Source organism: Schistocerca nitens, chromosome 2 (assembly GCF_023898315.1).
Source record: "Schistocerca nitens isolate TAMUIC-IGC-003100 chromosome 2, iqSchNite1.1, whole genome shotgun sequence".
Classification (NCBI taxonomy): domain Eukaryota; kingdom Metazoa; phylum Arthropoda; class Insecta; order Orthoptera; family Acrididae; genus Schistocerca; species Schistocerca nitens.
In genome coordinates this window covers 332,252,249-332,278,554 of record NC_064615.1, presented here as the reverse complement: position 1 = coordinate 332,278,554, position 26,306 = coordinate 332,252,249, and the positions used below count along the sequence as shown (strand labels likewise).

General features: G+C 44.0%; 2 protein-coding genes across 2 annotated transcripts in view; both read right to left on the bottom strand.

Annotated features, from left to right (window-relative positions):
• Nucleotides 1–11,110: 11,110 nt before the first annotated feature.
• On the bottom strand, nucleotides 11,111–25,086 carry LOC126234393 (neural Wiskott-Aldrich syndrome protein-like). The gene is made up of 2 exons (XM_049943081.1): nucleotides 24,994–25,086; nucleotides 11,111–13,516 (listed from the first exon to the last, which is right to left on the bottom strand). The coding sequence occupies exon 2, from the start codon at nucleotides 13,496–13,498 to the stop codon at nucleotides 13,046–13,048; it is 453 nt and encodes a 150-aa protein (XP_049799038.1). The 5' UTR covers nucleotides 13,499–13,516; nucleotides 24,994–25,086; the 3' UTR covers nucleotides 11,111–13,045.
• Nucleotides 25,087–25,224: 138 nt separating this feature from the next.
• LOC126235014 (protein bowel) overlaps nucleotides 25,225–26,306 on the bottom strand; it is a gene marked incomplete at its 3' end in the record, with an annotated part of 287,325 nt that continues 286,243 nt past the window's right edge. Inside the window, exon 3 of the mRNA XM_049943749.1 lies at nucleotides 25,225–25,537. Coding sequence (XP_049799706.1) covers nucleotides 25,225–25,537 — 313 coding nt within the window. The remainder of the gene's footprint in view (nucleotides 25,538–26,306) is intronic.

Sequence of the window (26,306 nt, the reverse complement as noted above, 5' to 3'; positions counted from 1 at the left end):
TAGAATAGAATAGAATAGAATAGAATAGAATAGAATAGAATAGAATAGAAGCTTCCGAAATGTGGTGCTACAGAAGAATGCTGAAGATTAGATGGGTAGATCACATAACTAATGAGGAGGTGCTGTATAGGATTGGGGAGAAGAGGAGTTTGTGGCACAACCTGACCAGAAGAAGGGATCGGTTGGTAGGACATGTTCTGAGGCATCAAGGGATCACCAATTTAGTATTGGAGGGCAGCGTGGAGGGTAAAAATCGTAGGAGGAGACCAAGAGATGAATACACTAAGCAGATTCAGAAGGATGTAGGTTGCAGTAGGTACTGGGAATGAAGAAGCTTGCACAGGATAGAGTAGCATAGAGAGCTGCATCAAACCAGTCTCAGGACTGAAGACCACAACAACAACAACAACCTCAGTACTCACCTTAATCTCCCGTACTCACTATCGAAAAGATATTGCGTGTGAAAAATGGCTATGTTTTAGACGAGTGTGTGTTACATAGGAATCGATGTTGCATATGCCGTGTGGTTTGGTGGGTCAGTGGATGTCACGACTACGAATCAAGAAGTTGTGATTTTAGCCCTTATCCAGTTCGGGGACTTTGTCACTTACCACTCATCACTCCTTTCACTTCTGGCGATCTTTTTTCAAACAAAAAAAAAGTGCGAAATTACTTATCACCTCCCAAAAGAGCCATGCCAATAAAGTTCTTTTTGAATTAAGAGAATTACTGATAAGTAACACTTAATGTTACCATCTTACAAGCATGCGATATGATCAGCGATCAGGCATCTCCTGAACAGAGTATAGCGGCAGACACGGTTCTCTTAACTATTACGCAACTTCTATGTGATAAATACCTGCACATTGATTGCTCTTCGGTAAAGACTCTTCAAATTTTATTATTATTATTATTATTATTATTATTATTATTATTATTATTACAACACTCCGAATGTCCCACGGAACTGGCACTGCGCGACGTCATACGACCCGTTTGCGTCCACTGTAAAACGTATTCTGAATTCATTTTGATAATCTAAGACACGTGACAATGATCATATCACCCATGTTACTCAAAGCACGAATAACCGAATATGTAACATCTAGTGTTAAACTGTTTCGAGGAATTTTATCATAAAATAGCCACTTAACTTGTCTAGCACTAATAATTGTCTCAAAAATGTCACATTTCAAGTTTTTTGATAGTAAAGAGCTATTCTGCGTCCTCTCACTTCATGAAATCTAGAAGAGATAATGTATGTTAGACTAGATTCCAAAGTCGATTATGCGACTTGTTTACTGTCACTCTCACTTCTTTCCCCTCTGGCAATGGTTTTTGTTTATGAAGATGTATTGTTCCACCGTGGTTCGGAACCCAAGTTAAACCATAGGTCTGCCTATAACTAGCTGGGTACGTCAGCTCAAAGGTGCCAGGAAAGCCAAGTCACACCTCCTTCAATAGGACCATTCCTAGTAGAGCAATACTGGGAACAAACCAGCATATGGGTCACAATAGCGTCTAATACATCGGGCAGTTTTCTTACCACTCATCCACTATCGATCTATATCGAAACCCACAGTGATATATTGCTAACCCTGCCCACCATAATAAGTCTATAAACAGTGAGTTCTTAGTTAAGTTTGACGCGTCGCAGTGTGTCCCACACAGTGGAGATTTCATCACTTTTCCGGCTCAGGGCCAAATACACTGCGAAACACAGTTAACGGATCGCGTTTTCGAAACATCATAAAGGCCTCCCATTGCGATTTAGAAGCTTGAAATTTGGCTCAGATGTGCCTACAGCCCTGCTCTGCAGTGGAGAAAAGTCGTGGCGCCCTGTGGTGTCACCCTCCGGATCGATGACGCTTAAAAAAGCAACACATGCGGCCACAGCTCACAAGTTCTTGTGAAGTGTAAGGTGGGTTAATGATGTCACATTGACATCAAATTTCGCCACATTCTGTCCAATGCCACCGAGGACGTATCAAATGATGGGAAAGTGGTCACACCCCCTCTTACCCACATTTCACCACTTCTTTTGACGCCTCTGCGATGGACATCAGGACCGCGACGCTCAACGTTGAAATCACGCAGTTTTCTTATTATTGGCCGAGTAAAACTTTTCAGACACACCGCCGCTAAAAACGACACGAAATGGCTTTAGTACGCGGGATAAATGGGACATAGGGCGTCAACGAAACCACCGTTTTCCTCCGGGCATTTATTCCACACATTTCACGGTTTGGTACGCAAAAGACAGTCTCAATCGTACTGAATTAGACGTCGCTCACGAGTGAACTGAGCCAAAAATCCAAAGACACCGTATATTGAACTACCTACGTTCTTCATATTTACAAATAGTGCGTTTAAAAATTCTCATGGGAACTGTTAAACAGTGATTGTGAATTTTTTGTATACTGACGTTACTACAGAGTGGACAAAATAGAAAAGTTTTACGAATTTCTTGATACACTGTTCAAAACAGGAGACAGGCCATTAGAAAACTATTCGAAATGAGTCCGAACACAATGAAAAACAGAAGATGGGCTGAAGCAAAATCCGACAAAGCAGCAGGTTAGCTGTGGAAGTGCGGTATGCTGCCAAGAAATTCCTGCATCGTTACAAACTTCATTTGTGCATGAATTAAGAGTTCCAGGCCATCCCCCGCTTTCTGAATGAAATGGAATTGGGAAGCTTAGAGCACCTGTTTGTCATTTCCTCAGCTGAGGTATTCTTCAGCTCATCTGGTCAACCACACCGACAGGTCGTTCGACGGTGTTGTTGCACTGCCTTTGGACTGGTCTTTGGTGCTTAGTTTTACTCCCGTCACCCCGCATATACGATGCAGAACAGAATGAGATACGAAAATTCCCAGAGCGTCATTCAATGACATACATTTAATTTTCACGACTTTGCTCCGGTGGCAAATTGAGACTTTTCTGAGAAAGGAAGGAAATGTTCCTTTTTTTAGATCGACTAGGAAGTGTTTAGTAAGCAACAATCGTATTAATCATACCCTTTTACATAAAATAAAAAATAAATAAATACATAGTACCCCTACCTTTTTGGGTACACTTTCAGTTGCAGTCGTGCGATAAATCGTTTTGCTTAGAAGATACAAGTTGTTTTTGTAAACAGAAAAATGTTCAAATGTGTGTGAAATCTTATGGGACTAAACTGCTAAGGTCATCAGTCCCTAAGCTTACACACTACTGAACCTAAATTATCCTAAGGACAAACACACACACCCATGCCCGAGGGAGGACTCGAACCTCCGCCGGGGTCAGCCGCACAGTCCGTGACAGCAGCACCTCAGACTGCTCGGCTAATCCCGCGCGGCTTGTAAACAGCAAACATTGACAATCGATCTAGCGCAATACGTACAAGGACTAGGAATGAATGATAAAAGTGGGAGACAAATGGAGGAGTGTTCAGTTAAAAGGGTGCAACGTAGGGTTGCAGTACTTCTCCACGTAGTGATCAGTCTGTATAATGAAGGAAAAATGACGGAAAGAAAAAGTACAGAAGTGTATTTAAAATTACATATAAAATTAAGTAAGTGATATGATTTGCTGACGACATAGAGGAAAGGGTGAAAGAATCAGAGGACATGCTGATAGTAATGAACAGTCTACTGACGACGAAATATGGATTGAGAGTATATGAAAGAAAGACGAAAGTATCACAATTTATATTAGCAACGAACTTGACATGAAAATCTGAGACACACATAAGACGAAGTGAAGTAATTCTGATCCAGTGAAAGCAAAATAACGTATGATGAACGAAGCAGAGACGATATGAGATAAAGACTACAGCTCGTCTTCTAGCAAAAGTAGTTTTTCTCGTCAAAAGAAGTTATTATATCATCAAACAGAAAAACTGGGAAAGATGTTAATGAGAACGTACGTCTGGAGCGCATCATTGCATCGATGTCCACTATGGACTATGAAAGAACAGGGAAACAAACAAATGTTCGTCAAAACTGGATATACTGTACTGTTTTTATTATTTTAAACTTACTGGTTCCAGGCAGTTCGCCCATATTCAGATTATTTCCGTAATTTGAAGATAACCAATCTCATCGGAACTACCAGTTTCACTGTTATGTATGAGAGGTCGTGTCTTGGATGTGGTGTTACAGAAGGTGGCTGGAAATTAAATGGTGTGAGAAGTAGAAGAAACAGAGGCAAAACTCAATTGGCTCACCCAAGTTGGTCGCTGCTACACTGAATGTTCCTTTCTCCAACCGAGAAATTGTTTCGGACGCGCTTTACATTGCCGTAAAACCGCGTGAATGTCCCGCGTATTACCCCAGTTGCATAACGCTAACGCAGAAATAATTGTGAGCTTCGTAACCGTTCACGGTTGGATGCGAAACGAGGACTCCAAGGATAGGCACGGCAGATAAAGCAAAAACCTAGTAACGCGAGGGTGCCGGCATTATGTACAGTCATCCTACGTTTCTGTGGCACTTCGACAGCCAGCATCCTGCTGTTGTCAATCTTCATTGCACATTTTTCCTCCTCCACACACAGCCTGTGTCACAGTTCACTGATAGTGATAATATCAGTGTTTATACAGTGTCTGTATCTTCACAATATAATGTCCTTCAAATTTGTATGCGTGTCATAAGGAACAGACACAGATCTGGGTTCGAGTCCCGGTCCGGAACAAATTTTCATGCAGCACAGATAGCTGATGTCAATGTAAAATCTCAATGTGCGAATCTATTTTGTAACGCATAAGAACAGACGGCGAAAGTGACAAGGAAGAAAGGTTACGATAAACGCGAGTCAACAGTTCCAGTCGTTTGCGACATGTTTGTGAATTTGTCGTTAGAAGCTGCCACTGGTTTCAGCATGTCTTGGTTAGTAAAAATGTATTTCAAAAATATTTTTTTTTATTAAAACCTCATCTAATGGTTCAAATGGCTCTGAGCACCATGGGACTCAACATCTTAGGTCATAAGTCCCCTAGAACTTAGAACTACTGAAACCTAACTAACCTAAGGACATCACACACACCCATGCCCGAGGCAGGATTCGAAACTGCGACCGTAGCAGTCCCGCGGTTCCGGACTGCAGCGCCAGAACCGCACGGCCACCGCGGCCGGCAAAACCTCATCTACTTGTTCTCGAGTTACAACCATGCCCATCCTTAACAAAAAATACAATATTATTCCAGCACGTTACAAACTACTGTATACTCGCACTTGTTAAAGGTGTTCACGGGCCGTCCTCGCATGTGGATGCGATGATGTACTCGTCTCTGCTGTGTGTTGCGAATTCTTTGAAATACCTCCGGTCTGTCTCGTAAACCTGGACAAGGGTGTACAGCCGCTGTTCCAGTTCTTCAAACATATCAACGGTAGTGCCATATACTTCACTTCGAGGTCATTCCAGATAGAACAATCCAAAGGATTGAGGTCATGTGATATTGGAGGCTCAGTACAGGCTCAGCTCGAGCTACTCAACGAACAATATTGCTGCGTTAAATTCTTGTTACATCCTAACAAGATAGATCGGTGCCTCATCCTAATAACCACATATTCACCATTAGACAGCAAACGGTACTTTTGTGGAGTCTGCATTGATGAACTGTGCGGCTGGTCCCGGCAGAGGTTCGAGTCCTCCCTCGGGCATGGGTGTGTGTGTTTGTCCTTAGGATAATTTAGGTTAAGTAGTGTGTAAGCTTAGGGACTGATGACCTTAGCAGTTAAGGCCCATAAGATTTCACACACATTGGAACTTTTTTTTTTGTGGACTTTGCTACCGCAGCGTTTTGGCTTCTTGGTTCAAATGGCTCTGAGTACTATGGGACTTAACTTCTGAGGTCATCAGTCCCCTAGAACTTAGATCTACTTAAAACTAACTAACCTAAGGACATCACACAAGCCGGCCGGAGTGGCCGAGCGGTTCTAGGCGCTACAGTCTGGAACCGCGCGACCGCTACGGTCGCAGGTTCGAATACTGCCTCGGGCATGGATGTGTGTAATGTCCTTAGGTTAGTTAGGTTTAAGTAGTTCTAAGTTCTAGGGGACTGAGGACCTCAGAAGTTAAATCCCATAGTGCTCAAAGCCATTTGAACCATTTTTGACATCACACACATCCATACCCGAGTCAGCATTCGAACCTGTGACCGAAGCGGTCGCGCGGTTACAGGCTGTAGCGCCTAGAGCCGCTCTGCCACCCCGGCCGGCGTTTTGGCTTCTGTTACAGCGTACTTTTTCCCGCGTCAGTTTTCGATATTACTTACGAAATCGCATTCCACAATCACGGACTATGAGAGAAATTTGAGCATAGTAAAATGGGCACTTAATGGAAAAGTTTGCACTTCAGAAGAATCTTACTAAATAGGACAATATTTCATAACGAAGGCAGCGGCGGCTAATAACCACATATTCACCATTAGAACGCAAACGGGACTTTTGTGGACTCTGCTACCGCAGCGTTTTGACTTCTGTTACAGTGTACTTTCTGCCGCGTCAGTTTTCGACACTACTTACGAAATACACTGTGTAATTAGGATTTCATATTCAAACAGCCCCATCGCTATATCGACGATACGTATTATCCCTTTTTGACTACATGTAGCACGAATATATCCTAGATATAACATCGACTCGCGCGAATAATATACTGATGATGAGAAATAAAGCTTTCCTATGGAAGATTTAAGTGAATTACCGCTTCAAAAAACTTTTTTTAAATTATATGCTTACTTCATAGAATAACAGCCTTTCATCATTTCCTCTTACGCGTGGAAGCGACGATCTTTACAGAGTTTTCAAATATTAGTATAGTACATCCAATGGTATAAAAGAAACAAACATGTGTCATTGACTATGTATAGAGAGTGTAACTAAATTCCCTTCACAGACTTTAAGGACAGGTTCTTTACACCAAAACAAGAAAAAATGTCAAGTAAACATGACCTCTAAGAAGCATACTTTAAGAACTGCGAGCACTTGTTCATCTCACACATTGTCAAACACATCTCTTTTGCTGCGAGCCCTTTGCTTTCCACATTTTGGCAGGTTGGAACTACGGACCAAAATAAAGAAAAATGTCCAGTAAACAATGGGTCTAAAATGCATACATAAAGCGCTATGAGCACTTATTCGCCTTCGTTACTATGAAACGACATCTCTTCTACCAAACAAGTGCTCATAGCTCTTAAAGTGTGCATTTTAGAGCTTATGTGCACTGGACATTGTTTTCTTGTTTTGGTCCGTAGGAACTCCTCTCAAAAAATGTGGAAATCATATAGCTTTCAGTAGAAGAGATGTGCTTCGTAGTGTCGAAGATGAAAAATGTTCATAACACTTAAGATATGCATTTTAGTGCCCATGCTATTAGAATTTTTTTCTTGTTTTGGTGTAAGGAGCCTGTCCTCAAAACTTGTAAATCGAATTTAGTTACACCCTGTACGGGCAGAGGGAGATAAAGACGAATGTTCTAAGTATCTTAAATACTCGGATAGTTAAACGTAAAAGTTCTTCAGAACCAAGATATTTTATTAACACCGTCTCTGACAAAAATCATTACAGTTTTTGACATACTCATATAATAAGTATTGCTGTGAGAATAATTTCTTCCGAAACTGTTGAGAAGTTTACATCTTAATGCCCCATTTATTATTACACTGCTTAAGCATAAATTTCACGTATTTACACAAGACGAAGAAAGTCAGTCAGCCTTCTCGTTCGTGGCAGACTCTGAGGAGAAGAAAAGAAATAAAAGAACGAATCATTACGTACCTGATACGTTCAATGCAGCACACTCCACAGCCTTCACCTCCTTTCAGCAGTAGCGTTCACACTTGTCTCACACTTACAGTCAACAAATACTCGTATCCGTTTAGGCAGATCATGACTACATTGATCAATGATACTTTTAATCGAATTAATAAACTACTAACGACAAAGCATTTCATCACTGGCTATCTTCAGGCTTATTCTGCCAGTCAGGTCTAGTCAATTGTTAGCCATTTTTCTAAGTGGCCTTTTGACACTGAATATCACCAAGAAGCTGTACTTACAGCTCCGTGTCCTATACGTGGTATTTTCCGTTTTCCTCTCATAGTTTCGGTAAGTTCAGTGTGAAGTCACTGATCAATTGTATGGGCAACCTCGATCATGTTTATGTCAGTATTTCGACTACGCAACTACTGATCCAAGAACTGAATACAATACTCATTCAATGTTATTTTTTTAATGTTGGGTCTTGTGAACTCCGCAGCCGTTAATGATGGTGAATGGCCCAGCCAGACACAAATAGTGTTCAAATGTTTTATTTTAGTGCCATAACTAGTTTCGGGTTACCATGCTCATCTTCACATGGCTCATATTTTTCGTTACACAGATGATTTGATCAACAGCATTTCGTCTGCTCCACAATACGTTGCAGTAGACGGCGGTTTGTTTTGCTGTCGTCCATGTGGTTTTCCAGCTCGATGTATATGTTCTTTAATTCCACACAACACCATATTCATTCAAGAACATATTCATCGAGCTAGAAAACACTTGGACCACAACAAAACAAATCGCCATCTACTCGACCGCATTGTACAGCAGACGACATGCATCTGAGGATTAGCATGGTAGCCTGAAAAGTATTTGTGGCTGGTTGCGTCTTTCGCCAACTACAATACTTACTCGACTAACAGTCGACTAGCGCACTGATGTGGTAGCAGAACTTTGGAACAATGTGAAGTCGTTTCATGTAGTGATGAATAATTGTCTGCTGCGTCGTTTCCAGATGGAAGCATGTGAATTTGTAATGAGTGGTAAATGGTAGTCAGTAGCTTGATTACTATCTTGAGTCTGAAGGAGATTTAGTAAGGCGCCCTCTCGTGGAGATGGCTTTGGACTCTTCGTGTCTCACAACAATATCGCAGAAGTGGGTTAGACTAATATTCAGAACACCTGTCTATTGTGTACCAACGAAAAGTTCCGAGTACATACGTTGTGTGTACGATAGTAAAATCATTCACCTCACCCCATCGTTTGCAGGAAAATGGGTTTGCTAAGGAGCTCTTGTTCTTCGTAGGCTAGTCTGGTCTATATCCTCATTTTGGTCAGACTCAGTATTTGCTATGTGTTTTGGAAGATGGACTTCGCGGCAGACAACAAATAATAACATCGGACCCCTCTTTTCATTAAGAATCAATGTCCAGTGTGAAACTGCTGCGGTTTCCGCAGACTTCAAGAAGAATTAAAGATTCGCAATTCCAAAGAAGCCACATGGTGACAGGTGTAAATGTTACCGAGCTGTCAGTCCAATATTTCATGGTCGCAAACTCTGTACGATTTACTTACAGAAGTATGAAAAGATTAATAGCAACCCACTTGGAGGAATATCAAACTGGGATTCGGAAAAATGTAGGGAAGCGATAGACAATACTGTCCCCACGGCTTGTTCTAAAAGAGGGATTGCAAACTACATTTGTGGCATTCGTAGCTTTGAAAAGACCTTTTAACAATGTTGACTGGAATATACTCTTCGAAATCGGAGCTTACGTCAAGATTATCAGCGCTCTTCGAAATTCTGAACGTAGCAAGGACAAAACACAAAGAGCGAAGTGTTATCTGAACTAGTATAGAAATGAGAGAGCTGTTATAAGAGTCGAAGGACATGAAATGGAGGCTGTCATTAAGAAGGGAGTGAGATGGATCGGTAGATTATTCAATCTGCAAACTGAGCAAATAGTACGGGAAACCAAAGAATCATTTGGAAGGGAAGTTAAAGTTCAACGACAAGATACAAAAACTTTACGGGCTGCCGATAACGTTGTCATTCCGTCAGAGATGACGAAGGTAGATCAGTTGGAAGAAACAGATCGTTTCTTGAAAAGATGTTATAAGACGATCATCAATAAAAGTGCAAAAAGATTAATGGAGTGTAGTCGAGTTAAATCAGATTAAAATTATGGAATTAGATTAGGAAATGTGGCACTACAAATAGTGAACGAGTTTTGCTAGTTGGAAGGTAAAATAGGTGACGATGGCCGTAACAGAGAGGATATATCGAATATAAACTTAAATATTACGAATTTTCTGAAGGTATTTATTTGGAGCGTAGGCTTGTCAGTAAGTGAAAAATGGACGATAAACAGTGGAGACAAGAAGAGAACAGAAGCTTCTGAAATGATATGCGTCAGGAGAATGCTGATGTTTAGGTGGGTAGATAAGCTAACTAATGGGTACTGAATAGAATCCATGGGAATATAAATTTATGGCACAACTTGACTAAAAGAGGGGTTAGGTTAACAGCATACATTCTGAGGCATCACGTAATAGCTTAGCTGCAGAGGGAACCGTAATGGGTACAGATCGTAGAGGGGGACCAAGACTTGACCACAGTGATCAGGCTCAAGTGGCTACATATTCCAGCAGTTTTACAGAAGTGAAGGAATTATGCACAGGGTAGACAAGCGCGGAGAGCTTCATCAAACCAGTCTTCGGACCGAAAACAACGACGACGACAACAACAATAAGTGGCCAGTCATTATTTTCCGACTCTGTACCATGTCATTGCGCTGTGCCAAGTTTTATCCGATTTTAGCAACTGTTTATCAGCGGACTAACCGTTTATTACAAACAAATTCTTGCGCTGCACCGAAGTATCTCGTTTACTAAGTCTGAGGAAAAAAGGAGTCAGGCTGTAGTAACAAATTTGTAAACTTAACGCACGTTCAGTTTGCCTACTTCGGAGCAGGATCTGTTTGAGGCCAGACATGTTTGCGTTCGTTCTTTCCACTGCTCAAAACAATTCTGAATCTTTTCGTAAGGCTGCAGAGGGACTTCCTGCCATCCCGCGGATCGCAGAATACGTCTCTCGTCCACTGCCACTGAACTGAGTTAGATTAAACACATCACAATGCAAGACACAGTTCAAGGTCGAGAAACATCGATTGATTTCACTGCTACGCTACGAAAAATATTTCTTAAGCTCGTAGTTCTTCTGCACGGTATCTATCAGCAAAACTCATGTATCGCAGTCAGTTTGAAAGTTTGAAGTTTGTAGAACATGTCAGTTCACGTAAACAGTTAACAGCTTCTCTCTCAGGTTAATTATTGGTGTATTTGAAACGAAAGACACAATTTATTCAACAATATTTTATTACCAAGAGATTACATCATATGTAATTAAAATTTAGAAATCGGCTAAACGAAATTTACATAACTCATTAAACTGAACATATGTACACACTTCACGAAAGAAGCATAGGATATATTTTTTTGTTTGTTTGTTTTCGAAAAACTTTCCTTCTCCAGAAAATGGCAAAGATCTTCTTATTGTTACAGACGATGATAACCATCAGATCATCCCGCAACCACTTCAGAATAGGAATTTCTTTGTTTCATCTTAGTTGTCTTTGGTGCTCGTGGGACATTTGTACATTAACAGCAAGACATTTCATTAGTACATTTGGTACGATTTTACATTTTATTCTGTTTGTCGAACACCAAATTCAAGCTTCTACATATTCTGTTCCCTTGACATTAGCCCCAAGTAAGAGATGAGTATCCAGCAAGCTCAGCTACTATATACACTTCTGCTCCCGTCGTATCTGTCCATCCAAGTAACTCTGGAACTACCACACCACTAAGGTAACAGTAAACCTATAAACAAAACAACAAATTAAGGAACTACCAACACATATAAGCTGTACAAGTGTCATAAAACGGTGAAATAAATATTAAATTGAGCTTCATTTCTTCGTAGCCGTTGCGAAGTTTGTTGCACTGAAGGCCACTCCCAAAATCACTTCGAAAACAGCCACTTCACTATTTACATAACGTTCTGTTCTACTTCAATACTTCCTCGCACTTAATATGTGGAAGAGCTTCTTTGGAACTGGGATGGATTTGAATTCGTAGTTTACATGGTGCAGGGGGGTCCACTCTCGCTAGAAAGATTAAATAAAGGTATCATGTTGCCGAATGCGAGTGTATTGCCGTCAGACAAGTACGCTGCACAACACAAACAACACTGTGGGTGGACAAGTTTCCTATATGGGAAACGGATGCGAAACATTCCACTGGGATGAAAGATGGTAGAGAGGGAGAGGAGAAACACACAGGAGGCGAAACAAGCGCATTCTTTCCTCTCACTTCATTCGGGCAAATATCTTCATGTCACAAAGCACAAACAGTCGTAAACAGCTGCACTTTTCAAAAACATCAATTAATTTCGGAGTAATATAGGTGAATGAATTGAAGAAGCAAAAGCACCTCTCCTTTAGCACTTGAGCGGACTAATTACTATATCCATACACGTATGTCTATCTTCTCCGTATCTTGTTCTTGTTTCATTCTCCGGCCAACATGATAACTTCCGTAAGGTACAATGACCTCTCAGACTGCAACGTGTTAAATAAGAACGTGTGTTAATATAATGTTTCGGTTCTTCCACCAACAGGCTAAGGCAAAAACCTTCTAAACACTTCACAAGCTAAATCGTTCTCAAAGCTACGCCTCTGTTACATCAAGTTCGAAGGGACGTTCACAGCAGGCAGTTCTTTATAGCCGAGACAACCATATATTTACGATTAAAAACCTATTTGCAACACGTGATTGCCTTTTATTCTACCACTCTGTAAAATATAAATCTAACACAATTCACACGCAACAGCTAACGTCGCTCTGGAAACATCGTCTTCAATCATACAGCACACGATGTTGTCAAGCTCGTATTTTGTACAAAGTGCTCCAACAATGGTTTCTGGAACAGTAACAGGACGACATTCTGAAGGAAAATACCTGCTGATGGAGCGACCACAAAATATTTCGGTCATTACATTAGAAAGGAAACATCAGTAATTCCGTGGATCAGTTGTTTTGCCGACAGTACCTGGTTGCACCGTGTTTAAATAGTTACTGGGTGTAACCAGGTGACAGTTCTAAACACACGCTAGCAGCGAACGTCCGGCCCGGCCCGCTGTTCTGTCAGAGGAAGTCGTATTTGAGATCAGACAGGGTGGCAGCACGTCGGGGGCGGCGGCAGGGGGCGGCGGCAGGGGGCGGCGAGCCGCGTCAGCGCCGCATGATCTCCTCGATGCTGAAGCCGTGCATCTTGCTGGTGGACGGCCTCTGCTGCGGAGGTCGGAGCGGCGGAGGCGGTTGCGGGGGTTCCGTCTTGGAAGTGGAGGGCTGCGACTGCGACGGCGGCGGCGCCGGAGGTGGAACGGTCGGGGGAGGCGGCGTCTCTCTGGGGGCGGCGGACGGCGTCTCCCTAGGCGGCGGCGGAGGAGGTGGCGGGGGCGGAGCGGGCAGTGGCGCCGAAGGCCTCGGCGGCTGCTGCGGCGGAGGCGGCGAGATGTCTGGCGGTTCTGGCGGCCTCCGCCGGAACAGCAGCGACTCGGGGGCGGACGCGGCGGCGGGGGTGGCGCTGCTGCCGCTGGTCACGGTGGCGCTCGGTGGCGGTGGCGGCGGCGGGTGCAGGTCCCGCCGGATGTGCAGCTGCGGCCGGTGCCACGAGGGCCGCATCGTGTAGCCACTACCCTCCTGCAAAGACGGACAAGGAGCGACATCAATATTCAACTGGTACACTACGGGGCATGGGTCCAAGAGGAAACCAGTAGATCATATTTTTACATTGTCGGGTTTCCTAATCTGTAAGGTAACTTTCTAAGTAACATGAGAACTAGGCGTCTCGAGAATGGCGAGGAATTCTAGAAATTACGAGCTATATTTAACACAGGACACTTTTCAGCAGCTTGCAGGAGACCTTGAAAAACATGGACGTTCTTCTCTTCAGTAAAACATACTCATTCACAATAGGACAGTGCGTGCTGTCAACGAAAAACCTAAATACCGACGGTGTCATGGTTATGTGGTCACCGTATTGGACTGCGAAGAGGGACGTCCTCATGCCCCATATATTTCTTTTTCTTTCACAAAACTATAAACTGCCCGTCCAGTCAATGACGTGTCTGTTCGCTGTATTCAAATTTGTGTCTGTGTCATGGAGTAACGACATTTTACAACAGCGGAGTGTAAGAAAAGGACCTCCGCACGGGTTTATGTACACTATTGGCCATTAACATTGCTACACCAAGAAGAAATGCAGATGATAAACGGGTATTCATTGGACAAATATATTATACTAGAACTGACATGTGATTACATTTTCACGCAATTTGGGTGCATAGATCCTGAGAAATCAGTACCCAGAACAACCATCCCTGGCCGTAATAACGGCCTTGATACGCCTGGGCATTGAGTCAAACAGAGCTTGGATGGCGTGTACACGTACAGCTGCCCATGCAGCGTCAACACGATACCACAGTTCATCAAGACTACTGACAGGCGTATTGTGACGAGCCACTTGCTCGGCCACCATTGACCAGACGTTTTCAATTGGTGAGAGATCTGGAGAATGTGCTGGCCAGGACAGCAGTCGAACATTTTCTGTATCCAGAAAGGCCCGTACAGGACCTGCAACGTGCAGTCGTGCATTATCCTGCTGAAATGTAGGGATTGACAGGCATATAATGAAGGGTAGAGCCACCGGTCGTAACACACCTGAAATGTAACGCCCACTGTTCAAAGTGCCACCAATACGAACAAGAGGTGAGCTAGACGTGTAACCACTGGCACCCCATACCATCACGCCGGGTGATACGCCAGTATGGCGATGACGAATACACGCTTCCAATGTGCGTTCACCGCGATGTCGCCAAACACGGATGTGAACATCGTGATGCTGTAAACAGAACCTGATTCATCCGAAAAAATTACGTTTTGGCATTCGTGCGCCCAGGTTCGTCGTTGAGTACACCATCGCCGGCGCTCCTGTCTGTGATGCAGTGTCAAGGGTAACCGCAGCCATGGTCTCCGAGCTGATAGTCCATGCTGCTGAAAACGTCGTCGAACTGATCGTGCAGATGGTTGTTGCCTTGCAAACGTCCCCATCTGTTGACTCAGGGATCGAGACGTGGCTGCACCATCCGTTACAGCCATGTGGATAAGCTGCCTGTCATCTCGACTGCTAGTGATACGAGGCCGTTGGGATCCAGCACGGAGTTCCGTATTACCCTCCTGAACCCACCGATTCCATATTCTGCTAACAGTCATTGGATCTCGACCAACGCGAGCAGCAGTGTCGCGATACGATAAACCGCAATCGAGATAGGCTACAATCCGACCTTTATCCAAGTCGGATACGTGATGGTACCCATTTCTCCTCCTTACACGAGGCATCACAACAACGCTTGACCAGGCAACGCCGGTCAACTGCTGTTTGTGTATGAGAAATCGGTTGGAAACTTTCCTCATGTCAGCACGTTGTAGGTGTCGCCACCGGCGCCAACCTTGTTGAATGCTCTGGAAAGCTAATCATTTGCATATCACAGCATCTTCTTCCTGTCGGTTAAATTTCGCGACTGTAGCACGTCATCTTCGTGGTGTAGCAATTTTAATGGCCAATAGTGTATCTCTGAATAACCCTACCTCAACTGTCAAAGACAAACAATTTCCTTGTGGTACAAAGTGCAAAGTTCATTTACTTCTACAGGAAACCTGTCAGCTGCTTTTGCTATAGAACGTAAAATACTGTGATTTCCCTTCCGACTAACTTTTCTTATTTTGTTCCAAGAATTGGAATTTCTTACGATTTTCTTCTGAGAATTTTCCTTTGGGGGAATATGAAGATCTCGAAGACAGAATATTCAAGAATTCAATTCAGTCACTCGTATAAAGCTTAAAGGGAACGGAAGGGAGCTTAGAGTGTAACGTCCCGTCGGAATGATGCCCTCAGAGAGGTACTAAGGGTTGCGGTTAAGCAACGATACCGTATCAAATCAGCTGTGTTCTCTGCAGCGTTAGGATGGTCTGGATGGTCAGACAGGGATTTGGACCGCTGTCTTTCCGTAATAGAGCCCAGTGTCTTTCCACTGCCAACTTACTCGGTTGGAAGCTTGAAGATCAGGACGCCATTCATTACTACACAGACAATGAGTTCTGTTGCTGTATGCATAACCGGGCTGCGTTAACTACACGCGACGAGTTAAAACTGTACGGTGGGCCAGAATTCGTACCTAAGCACTGCATTTCTCAGGCAGTAGACTGCGCCCAATTCCTCCATTCGGCATACCTGACAGACTGCCGCACAGCCTGAACTTGTCACAACTTTCTCTCCTTACTTTTAATTATTGCAAAGCTTCTCCCACAGTGCTGCGAGACTAGCACCTCAGAGATAAAATGGATTTAAATTGTCCAAGACAATCTACCACCGGTTATTAGGGAACACTAAAACAGGATTTGTATAATGATACACACGTGTATGGCTTAGGCGATAATTTGCAGCCGTGAACACGGAATAGTTTCTCCTTCAAAGTAACTCTCATTATACCCATGCTTCGCTATTCCCTGTGGAGGCGTCGGGAAGAACCGGCGTTGACTGGCGGTAATTATACGTCGTGGCGAAGTGATTTTAAGTCACAGGCCAAGACACTTGCCATTGGTCCAGGCCTGCGATAATTGTCTTCCTACTGCAGTTCTGAAGGCAATTCGTCGCGGACAGAATGTCTGCTGCTGCTGCCGTTAAAACTTTAGGACAGTACGCGGCGCAATGACTGCGAAATAAAACGTCTCCTTTTTATTTTTGTTTGTCTGGTGTATTTATATGGTATGTGGGATCACATGAACCAAAGTACCTTGGTCAAAGAATAAGTCAGTACATGCCGTAGTTTACAGAGTGCAGTTTAGAAAATTTATAAATGAAAGAATTAATAAAACACGAACAAAATGTGAGAGCATATACGGAAAAATAAAACATTACATACAGAGGTTCTCAATTATTCTGAGTACTGTATAAAAGGAGTGTGCCACAAGCAAACTTATCAAATCAGATTTGAAGACTTGGGGCTTATCACTCAAGTTCTTCCCGTTCTGCTGTAAGTCTATTGAAAATAAAAAGTGCTGGATAGGCATACCACTGCTTACTAAAGTGCAAATCATTTTTCCCCTCTAGTGATCATTGAATACAACGTTGCAGTTTGCCTCTAAATGAGTCAACATTCTCATCAGCAAATCCCACGATGGCGTTTACGTAGAGGGATGGCAGCGTTAGAATTCCGCGACACCTAAACGACGGCCTACACGACGTCAGAGATCACATTCATACAGCACAGTGCTCCAGACGTAACTTTCCAGGAATTTTTTCTTTAATATCTGACAAAAGTGGAGTATTTTCTTGAAGAAATATTTCTGCACCTATTCCAATGTCTGATACCTGCTTTGTCTCAATCATCCTCTAACATTCTGCGTAGTTTCTGTTTGTTCTAAGTCGTGTCTCCCTACCACTTTCGCGCAACGACGCTCTGGGCGTGTTTTTTAGGAAATTGACTAGTTTGAACCTGGGACCTGTTGCTGGTAAGGAGACGCCAGACCACACATGACATGTAGAGTTCAGAAGAGTTCAGTGAGACTAGCGATGATATAACCAAATACTTAATGATTTCAGCGTCAGCTCCACTGCACTCCCTGTAAAAGAATCTTAATACTAACTAAATTTAGTGGAAGGGGTTCAAGGCTTTCCTATTTTTAGTTAGCTGGTAAAATAACGTCGAAAAAGCAGTTAAGTTTACCATTGGAAATTTTATTCTACTCACAAAACATTGTTTATAAATTGCACTATTGATAAAAGGAAATGTTTTAATACAGGATGATAAAAACCAACTGCGTTCAACAAAAATGTGAACGAATATTCCCTGAATGGGTTTCCAAGTTCTACAATGGATCGAAGGATGACCTATGCCATATCACATCTATAATCTAGGTTTAAATTAAGTTTCACAAAAGAGAAAACTATCAAAATGGTCTACAGTGACCCTCAATTATCTTTAATTACTTATCTAACTTGTCGTAAATTACAGTGGCTGATGTGGCTTCTCAATAATTATATAACAGAAAAATCATCGCGTTTCAGATTTTAACTTACGTAGCAAATGTGAATACCATGAGCTTAAGTTTTATTACGTAAAAAGGGGATGTAACAGATGAGACTTCTGCAGTTCTGAGTGAAGCCTTATGCGCTCAAAAATGCGGCATCGCGTGCGTTCATTACCTTGTCGGTGTTCGTCAGGGGTCGGCGGCCGGCGCAGCTCCATGCATCTCGCCGTCTCCGAAGCAACTCTTTCCTAACTTCTCCTTACTACAATTTACCGAAGTTGGTTTAAAAAAAACTATCTGGCTGTGTTTTCATCTGACCAATCAGGGTCTCAATGGTAACCTTAAGCTCCGCCTACAAAAATTCTGTCTATCCAATGAGAAACGTTATACTTTTCGTGGTGGGGCAATGTTTTAAAAGTTTGCAACGTAACAGAGACGCGAAAAAGTCTCACGCTAAAACTTGCAGCTGGTGTGGCCCTTTTAGTGTTATCGTAAGATCTATACTGTTCTTCTGGAGGGCTCTAGCTTTTAACATGGGCTGGGGGGGGGGGGGGGGGGTGGTCCTGGTGGTTAGCGGGAAAAGTGGGTGTCCGTCCCTTATCGTACGGCCTTCTAGCTTAACACGGTTCTGCTCTCGGCTTCTGTTCTCGTTTCTCCCCTCGGAACTGCGTCTGTCTCACGGTGGGAAGGCATTCTTGCGTTAGTCTGTGGTATTCCATTTGGTCACTCGTTACTCGTATTACTTTGGTTAATTTAATGTCACGATTTATTCGGAGCTATGTGACATACTACTGGATTTGCTTACCATGTCAGGGTTTTTATGGAAGGTGTTGGATTTGCCTGACATCTTACAATCCTTTGTAATCTTTTTTCATGTATTACAGAATTATATCAGTTTCTCTACTTATTTATTTATTTCCCATCATATGGAACATTTGCCGTCTAGCCGTCGTGCAAATCGTGGTAACTACAGTATAAAAAAGAAAGGGGCACTATAATTACACAATAGAGTCTTTAATTTCACATAAATTTTATCATTTCTTAACAACAGAGACTCTATTACCAAATTATAATACACTTTCTTTTCTTTTATGCAGTAGTTGGCATTAGAAGGCAAACCTTATACGACAACAGTTCTTCTAGTACTGGAACTTTACAAGTTTGCACGTAAAATACACGTTCCAGTCACATCAATGTCACCATCCGTGTTCGACGTCAACGTGCAATAACCACATAAAGGCGGCAGATTGCAGCATTACCAGTGGACTGCATACAAAGCGTGTGGGAGGATGCGGAAAACAGTGCAGCCGTTGTCGTAATGCGGAAACGGGGCGAGCTATCTGAAGTCCAAATGGGCATGATGACTGGCTTGGGAGCCAAGAACTTCCGAAGCGCTTAAGTTAGTAAACAATTCGCGATAGTAATTATAGAGTGCATAGCAAACAGGCGCTATCGGAAACCGGCTCAAGGCAACTTTCGTGGACCGAGTCATGTATGACAGCGGTGAACGACAGTTGCAGAGATGTGTGCCGGCGAACAGACGTACAACTGTTGGGAAAGTGATCACCCTGATCAAGCATTGGGCTACCAACAGTGTCTCCTCAACGACCGTTCAGAGAACGTTGCTCCATATGGGCCACCGCAGGCGTCTGGTTCATGCCTCCATGCTGTCTACTGTTAATTGGCGAAGGAGCCTGGAATCTGCTCACCAGTACCGCAACTGAACGTCCGCTGAGTGGCGACAATGCTCCGTAGGACGGATTGCCATTGGCTGGTACGGCCCTGCAACAATCACAGGTAGGAGCAGGCCAGAGGAGGGAGCGTTATAGTGTGGGGTATGTTTTCGTGACATTCCCTAAGTGTTGTCGTCATCCTGGAAGGCAAACTGGATCAACACATGTTTATCTCTATCCTTGGGGACCATGTCCATCACTAAGTGTAGTCTACTTTTCCTCTGTACGATGCCATCGACCAACAATGTAGCACACAGTTCGCAGTGTACGTGCGTGGATCGAAGACCACTAGGATGAGTATGTCGCACTCCTCTGGCCACCAAACTCCCTGGATTGAAATCCAATCGAGAATCTCTGGTTACACCTCCATCGGGATGTTTGCGTCATGGACCTTCAAGCGAGAAACATTGCGCACATGACCACGACACAGGGGTCGGCATGGCTCCTCATCCCCGTCGGTACCTTACAGAACCTGACGGACTCTCTTCCAGCACGTCCGTGTTGCAAAAGGTGATTATTAAAGCTTTTAATAGGTGGCCACGTTAATGTGATAGGATCGTGCATTTCACTATCGTCGTTTCTAATACACAGATCAAATAAAGTTCTGCATCACCTCGTTCCGAGAGATCCAGAACATGTACAGAAGATTGGAATGAGAACAACATAAACGTCATTTCCGCCCTTTTTATTGCTCATGAAAACCACACAGTGCAAGTTTTACCACCATACAGCGAGACCTTCAGAGGTGGTGGTCCAGATTGCTGTGCTCACCAGTACCTCTAATACCCAGCAACACGCCCTCTTGCATTGATACATGCCTGTATTCATCGTGGCATACTATCGACAAGTTCATTAAGGCACTGTTGGTCCAGATTGTTCCATTCCTCAACGGCGATTCGGCGAAGATCCCTCAGAGTGGTTGGTGGGTCACGCCGTCCATAAACAGTCCTTTTCAGTCTATCCCAGGCATATTCGATATTCGATAGGGTTCACGTCTGGCGAACATGCAGGCAACTCTAGTCGAGTGATGTTGTTATCCTGAAGGACGTCATTCACAAGATGTCCACAATGGGGGCGCGAGTTATCATCCATGAAGATGAATGCCTCACCAATATGCTGCCGATATGGTTGTACTATCGGTTGGAAGATGGCATTCACGTATCGTAGAGCCTTAACGGCGCCTTCCATGACCACCAGCGGCGTACGTCGGTCCCACATAATGTCATCCCAAAACAGCAGGGAACCTCCACCTTGCTGCACTCGCTGGACAGTGTGTCTAAGGCGTTCAGCCTGACCGGGTTGACTCCATACACGTCGCTGACGATTGTCCGGTTGAAGATATGTGTGAAACTCTTCAGTGAAGAGAACGTGATGCCAATCCTGACCGGTCCATTCGGCATGTTGTTGGGCCCATCTGTACCGAGCTGCATGGTATCGTGGTTGCAAAGATGGACCTCGCCATGGACGTCGGGAGTGAAGTTGCGCATCATGTAGCCTATTGCGCACAGTTTGTGTCGTAACATGACGTCATGTGGCTGCACGAAAAGCATTATTCAACATGGTGGCGTAGCTGTCAGGGTTCTTCCGAGCCATAATCCGTAGGTAGAGGTCATCCACTGCAGTAGTAGCCCTTGTGCGGCCTGAGCGATGCATGTCATCGACAGTTCCTGTCTCTCTGTATTTCCTCCATGTTCGAACAACTTTCGCTTTGGTTCACTCCGAGACGTCTGGACACTTCCCTTGTCGAGAGCCCTTCCTGGCGCAAAGTAGCAATAGGACGCGATCGACCGCTCTATTGACCGTCTAGGGATGGTTGAGCTACAGACAACACGAGCTGGTGGAATGACTGGAACTAATCGGCTGTCGGACCCCCTCCGTCTAATAGGCGCTGCTTAAGCGTGGTTGTTTACATCTTTGGGCGGGTTTAGTGACATCTCTGAACAGTGAAACAGACTGTGTCGGTGATACAATATCCATAGTCAACGTCTATCTTCAGGAGTTCTGGGAACCGGGGTGATTAAAACTTTTTTTTTGATCTGTGTATAACTGGATTAGAATTACAAATGGATAGAGAGTCGAACGCAGCTGAGCATGAAAGGGGTCAACGTCGTCGCTTCGCTGTTACCCAGGCACGTTATACAGTCTCGGTTGTAAGTGTTGTGGGACTCCACACTAGACATTACTCGCTAGCGTGCAGTATTGCAGGGTCTCAATAGCCTTTTCACGTTTCTGTGCACTTTTGCTGCCAAATTTAGACATTCAGTTTGGAGCTCACAGTGATGCGCTCTACGACACCACTGGACAGATCATCTTTACAGACGAGTCCCGGTTCTGCGTACAGCATCATGATGGACTTACGTATGGAGGCTCTGACAAGAGCGAACGTTGCACACTATATTCGTCATCGTTATACCGTGTGGTAATAAATAAAGTTCAGCCACTCACAGAGGTTCAGTTTGGGCTGCAATTATCATAGAAACTTCGTTGATATTCTGATGTGTGCACGCTGAACCGATTTATGCTGGAAAAAAAAAAAGTTAGTTCCAATTTTGGCCACCAGGTGCAAATCTGGCGCTGTGAGTTCAATAAAGGCGTACAGTGAAACCTCGCTTAACGTGCACCTCCCATAACGCACAATTCGCATAACGAGCAAAACAAATGGTAAAAAAATGGGTCGCTTAACGAGTGACGTTTCCCATAACAACGATTTAGTGTGACGTCACCAGACTTTCGCGCGTGGTGGAGGAAACTTACGACAATACGAACGCCTTTCATTCTCGGCAGCGGCATATGAGTAATGTCTTTAGTACGCACTGCAGTCTTGGTTTAGCGCTCTTTCTGCTACCATCATCGTGCAGCTTTTTCTAAACTTGTATTCACACAGTGTTATTCTGTGCACAAATTCTAATAACTTTCGTAGAAATGTCCCCAAAAATAAAGCGGTAAGAAGACGACCAGAAGAGAAAGAAAATGAACTTAGAAATGAAACGCAAAATTATTGAAAACGCGGACGTGGTGTGAGCGTTACTGATTTAGCACGCACATACAATCGGTCTACATTAACTATTTGGACTATCCTCAAGAACAAGGACAAGATTGTGGAGATAGATGCTTCTAAGGGGGTGACAAGAGTATCAAAACAACGGTTTCGTATTCTGGACGATGTCGAAAGGCTGTTCCTTATATGTATAAGCGAAAAGCAACTGCAAGGCGACACTATTGACACGAATATCATTTGTGAGACGGTGAGAATGATTTTCGCTGTTCTCCTTAAGAAGAATCCATGATCATTAGCGGCCGAAGAAATGTTTAAGGGAAGCCGTGGATAGTTCGAGAAGTTTAAGAGAAGAACCGGCATCCACAGCATTGTGAGGCACGGCGAAACAGCCAGCTCCGACACAAAGGCAGCAGAGAACTTCATTAGCAACTTCAAGACGCTCGTAGATTCTGAGGGTTATCTGCCGCACGAGAGTTTGATTGTGACGAGACGGGTCTGTTCTGGAAAAAGATGCCGAATCATATCTTTATAACAGCAGGGGAGAATGCATTGCCCGGTCATAAGCCAATGAAAGACCGTCTCACATTACTATTCTGTGCCAATGTGAGGGGCGATTTGAAAATTAAACCGCTGCTTGTTTACCGTTCAGAAACCCCACAGGCCTTCAAGAAGTTCAAAGCCCAGAGGAACAGGTTAAATATGATGTGGAGGTCCAATAACATGGGTTTGGTGACACATGATCTTTTTTTTTATTATTATTATTTTATTGGATCAATGAAGTGTTTGGTCCTTCGGTACAAAACATATTTGATAGAGATGAATCTTCCACTCCATGTCTTGCTTTTTGTGGACAACGTTCCTGCCCATTCTCCAGGCTTACAAGACCACCTCTTTGAAGAATTTTAGTTCATCAAGATCCCATTTCTGCCTCCTAAGACCACTCCATTACATCAACCAATGGACCAGCAGATTATTTCTAACTTTAAGCTCTACACTAAAAAACTCTTCGAGCATTGCTTTGAGTTGACTGAAGTTACTAATCTCACTCTCAGAGAGTTTTTAAGTACCACTTCTACATCGCTGCCTGCACCAAGATCATCGAAAAGGTGTGGGAAGGGGTTGCCAAGAGAACTCTCACTTCTGCTTGGAAGAAGCTTTAGCTGGAGTGCGTTGTCGAACGTGACTCTGGGACGATTAAGTCAGTACCGGTGGAGCCGGTAGTCAACGAGATTGTGTCTTTGGCCAGGAGAATGGGACTAGAAGTGGATAATACTGATATCGATGACCTCGTGGAGGATCGCAGCCAAGAAATGACCACCGAAGAGCTTATGGAATCGCAGTGTCTTTCACAGCAGGAAGATTTGGAGAGGAGTTCGTCAGCGAAGGAGGAGGAGGAGGAGGCGGTAACAGCAAAGCAATAGTCTTCTGGCGCAATAAAAAAAATGCTGAAAGTATGAGAATCGGCAGCATGGTACACTGAAAATCATCACCACAATAAAGCAGTGGCTACACGCGCTACAAATTTATTTGACGGTAATGCTGTATCGCATTTTCACCAAGTGTTGAAGCATCGGCAGAAACAAACGACTATAGATAGCTTCCAAGTAGAAAAGAATTAGTTATGCATCATGAATAAGGTACATAATACGTTATGTAAAATTTTCTTTGAATAAATGGGAAGAATAAGACAAAACTCTTAGTACTTTTTCTCCATATAACGTATTATCGTATTTTACATTAATATATGTGGGACAAATTGTTTCGCTTAAAGAGTGTTTCGCACTACGAGTAAGATTCTGGAACGAATTATGTTCGCTATGTGAGCTTCCACTGTGTAGAGATGTTTCCATATGTAATGGATTAGGAATGGGATATGGCCAAAAAACTTCAAACAAGTGAGAAAGGGATAATACTGATTTTATTATTAATCGTCGCCATCTTCTGCGCCAGGAACGAATATTTCCAATTCTTCGTATAAGTCCTTTTTGATGCTCCTTGTCCATTTTATGTATTAAATGAAGTTCATACGCAATATCATCGAATGGATGGTTTGCGTTTTTTATGTCGGTGGCTATTGCTGATTTATTTATTGTATTAATTACAATCTAAAAAAAATTGTAAATGGACCTGATGTTGGCAGCATGTCACCGAATTTGTCGTACGAATAAAATATCAGAAGCAAGTGATTGTTGCAGTATATATTACATCATAAAAAAAACTTGCAACGCGGTAGTATCTCTCAAAAAACACCCATATAACATGGTTAAATTTAGTCATGTTACCTATGACTTATCATCCCGGACATCGAATGACGGTTCCTCATTCCTTACAGATACAGTACGGTGCGAGATACTTACGTTATGGTGGCACCTCGTCGTAGGCGGCGGGCTGCCACGGCGACCAAACAGCTGCGGCGGTGGGGGCGGCGTGCGGGGCGGCGGTGGTGTGAGGCAGCGCGGCGGGGGCGGCGGCATCGAGGGCGGCGGCAGCCCCAGGGCGGCGGCAGAGCCCGCGGCGGGAGGTGGTGGGGGCGGCGCCATGCCCGGCGGCAGGTGGGGCGGCACGTGGGGCGGCGGGGGAGGTGCGTGCGGCGGGGGCGGCGAGTCCGAGTCCGGCCCCGGCGGCACGTCGCCCACGGCGTGCGTCAGCGCGTGCCGGCGCAGGTCGCAGTTGCGGCGGAACACCTTGCCGCACGCGTTGCACTCGTACGGCTTGTGGTCGGTGTGCGTCAGCAGGTGCGTCTTGAGGTTGGAGCGCTGGTTGAAGCTGCGCGCGCACACGGGGCACTTGTGCGGCGACTCCTCCATGTGCAGGATCTTGTGCACGGCCAGCGTGCGCGACTGGCAGAAGCCCTTGCCGCACTCCCCACACTTGAACGGCTTCTCTTTGCTGTGGATGTACCTGGAACACGGGCGGAGCAAATGCGATATCAGCAGCGTTCCACACAGCACTATCGTGGCAAAAAGCTGTGCACGTTCTTAAAAATTAATCTTTTACTCTGCGTTTTCCCTTCCCCATGCTTACATCAAAAGTTAAAACTTTCAAGCAAAATTTTACAATCGCTTCGAATGCTGGTGTGAAACTTCCTGCCACATTAAAACTGTATGCCGGAACCCTGCATCCTCCATCTCTCTCTGCTTCCTTCGAAGCTTTACAGAACTTTTCCTGCTTACTTTGAAAGAGAAGCACTCGCGGAAGAAAGGAAGACTTAGCCAAGGCCTAGGGGATTGATTCGAGAATGAATCTCTCACTCTGTATCTTACTAGCCGATTAAAAGACCGTGACTCGAACCCAGAACCTTGCTTTTAACTACAGAGCTATTCCGGCACGACTCATGACGCTTTCGGGAGTGCTAAACCTGTAAGGTATGCAGGAGAACTTCTGTACAGTTTGGATGTTGGAACGGAGGTACTGGTACATTCTGAAGGTTTTCCACATTATGGTGAACTGGACCAGACCCGCAACTGCGATCTTCATTTGAATAAGAAATTCCGGTTTGCAGCTACTATTTGACTTGTTGTTGGAGACATTTTTTCCTTATTTTGTGGTACAATTCCGTAAGAATAACAAATGACACATCAGGAAACGGAAGATCTGTACGATGTAGGAAGATTAGGATTTAAAATCCCATCGAAGATCACTGGAGACGTAAAGTAAGCTGCGGAAGGAA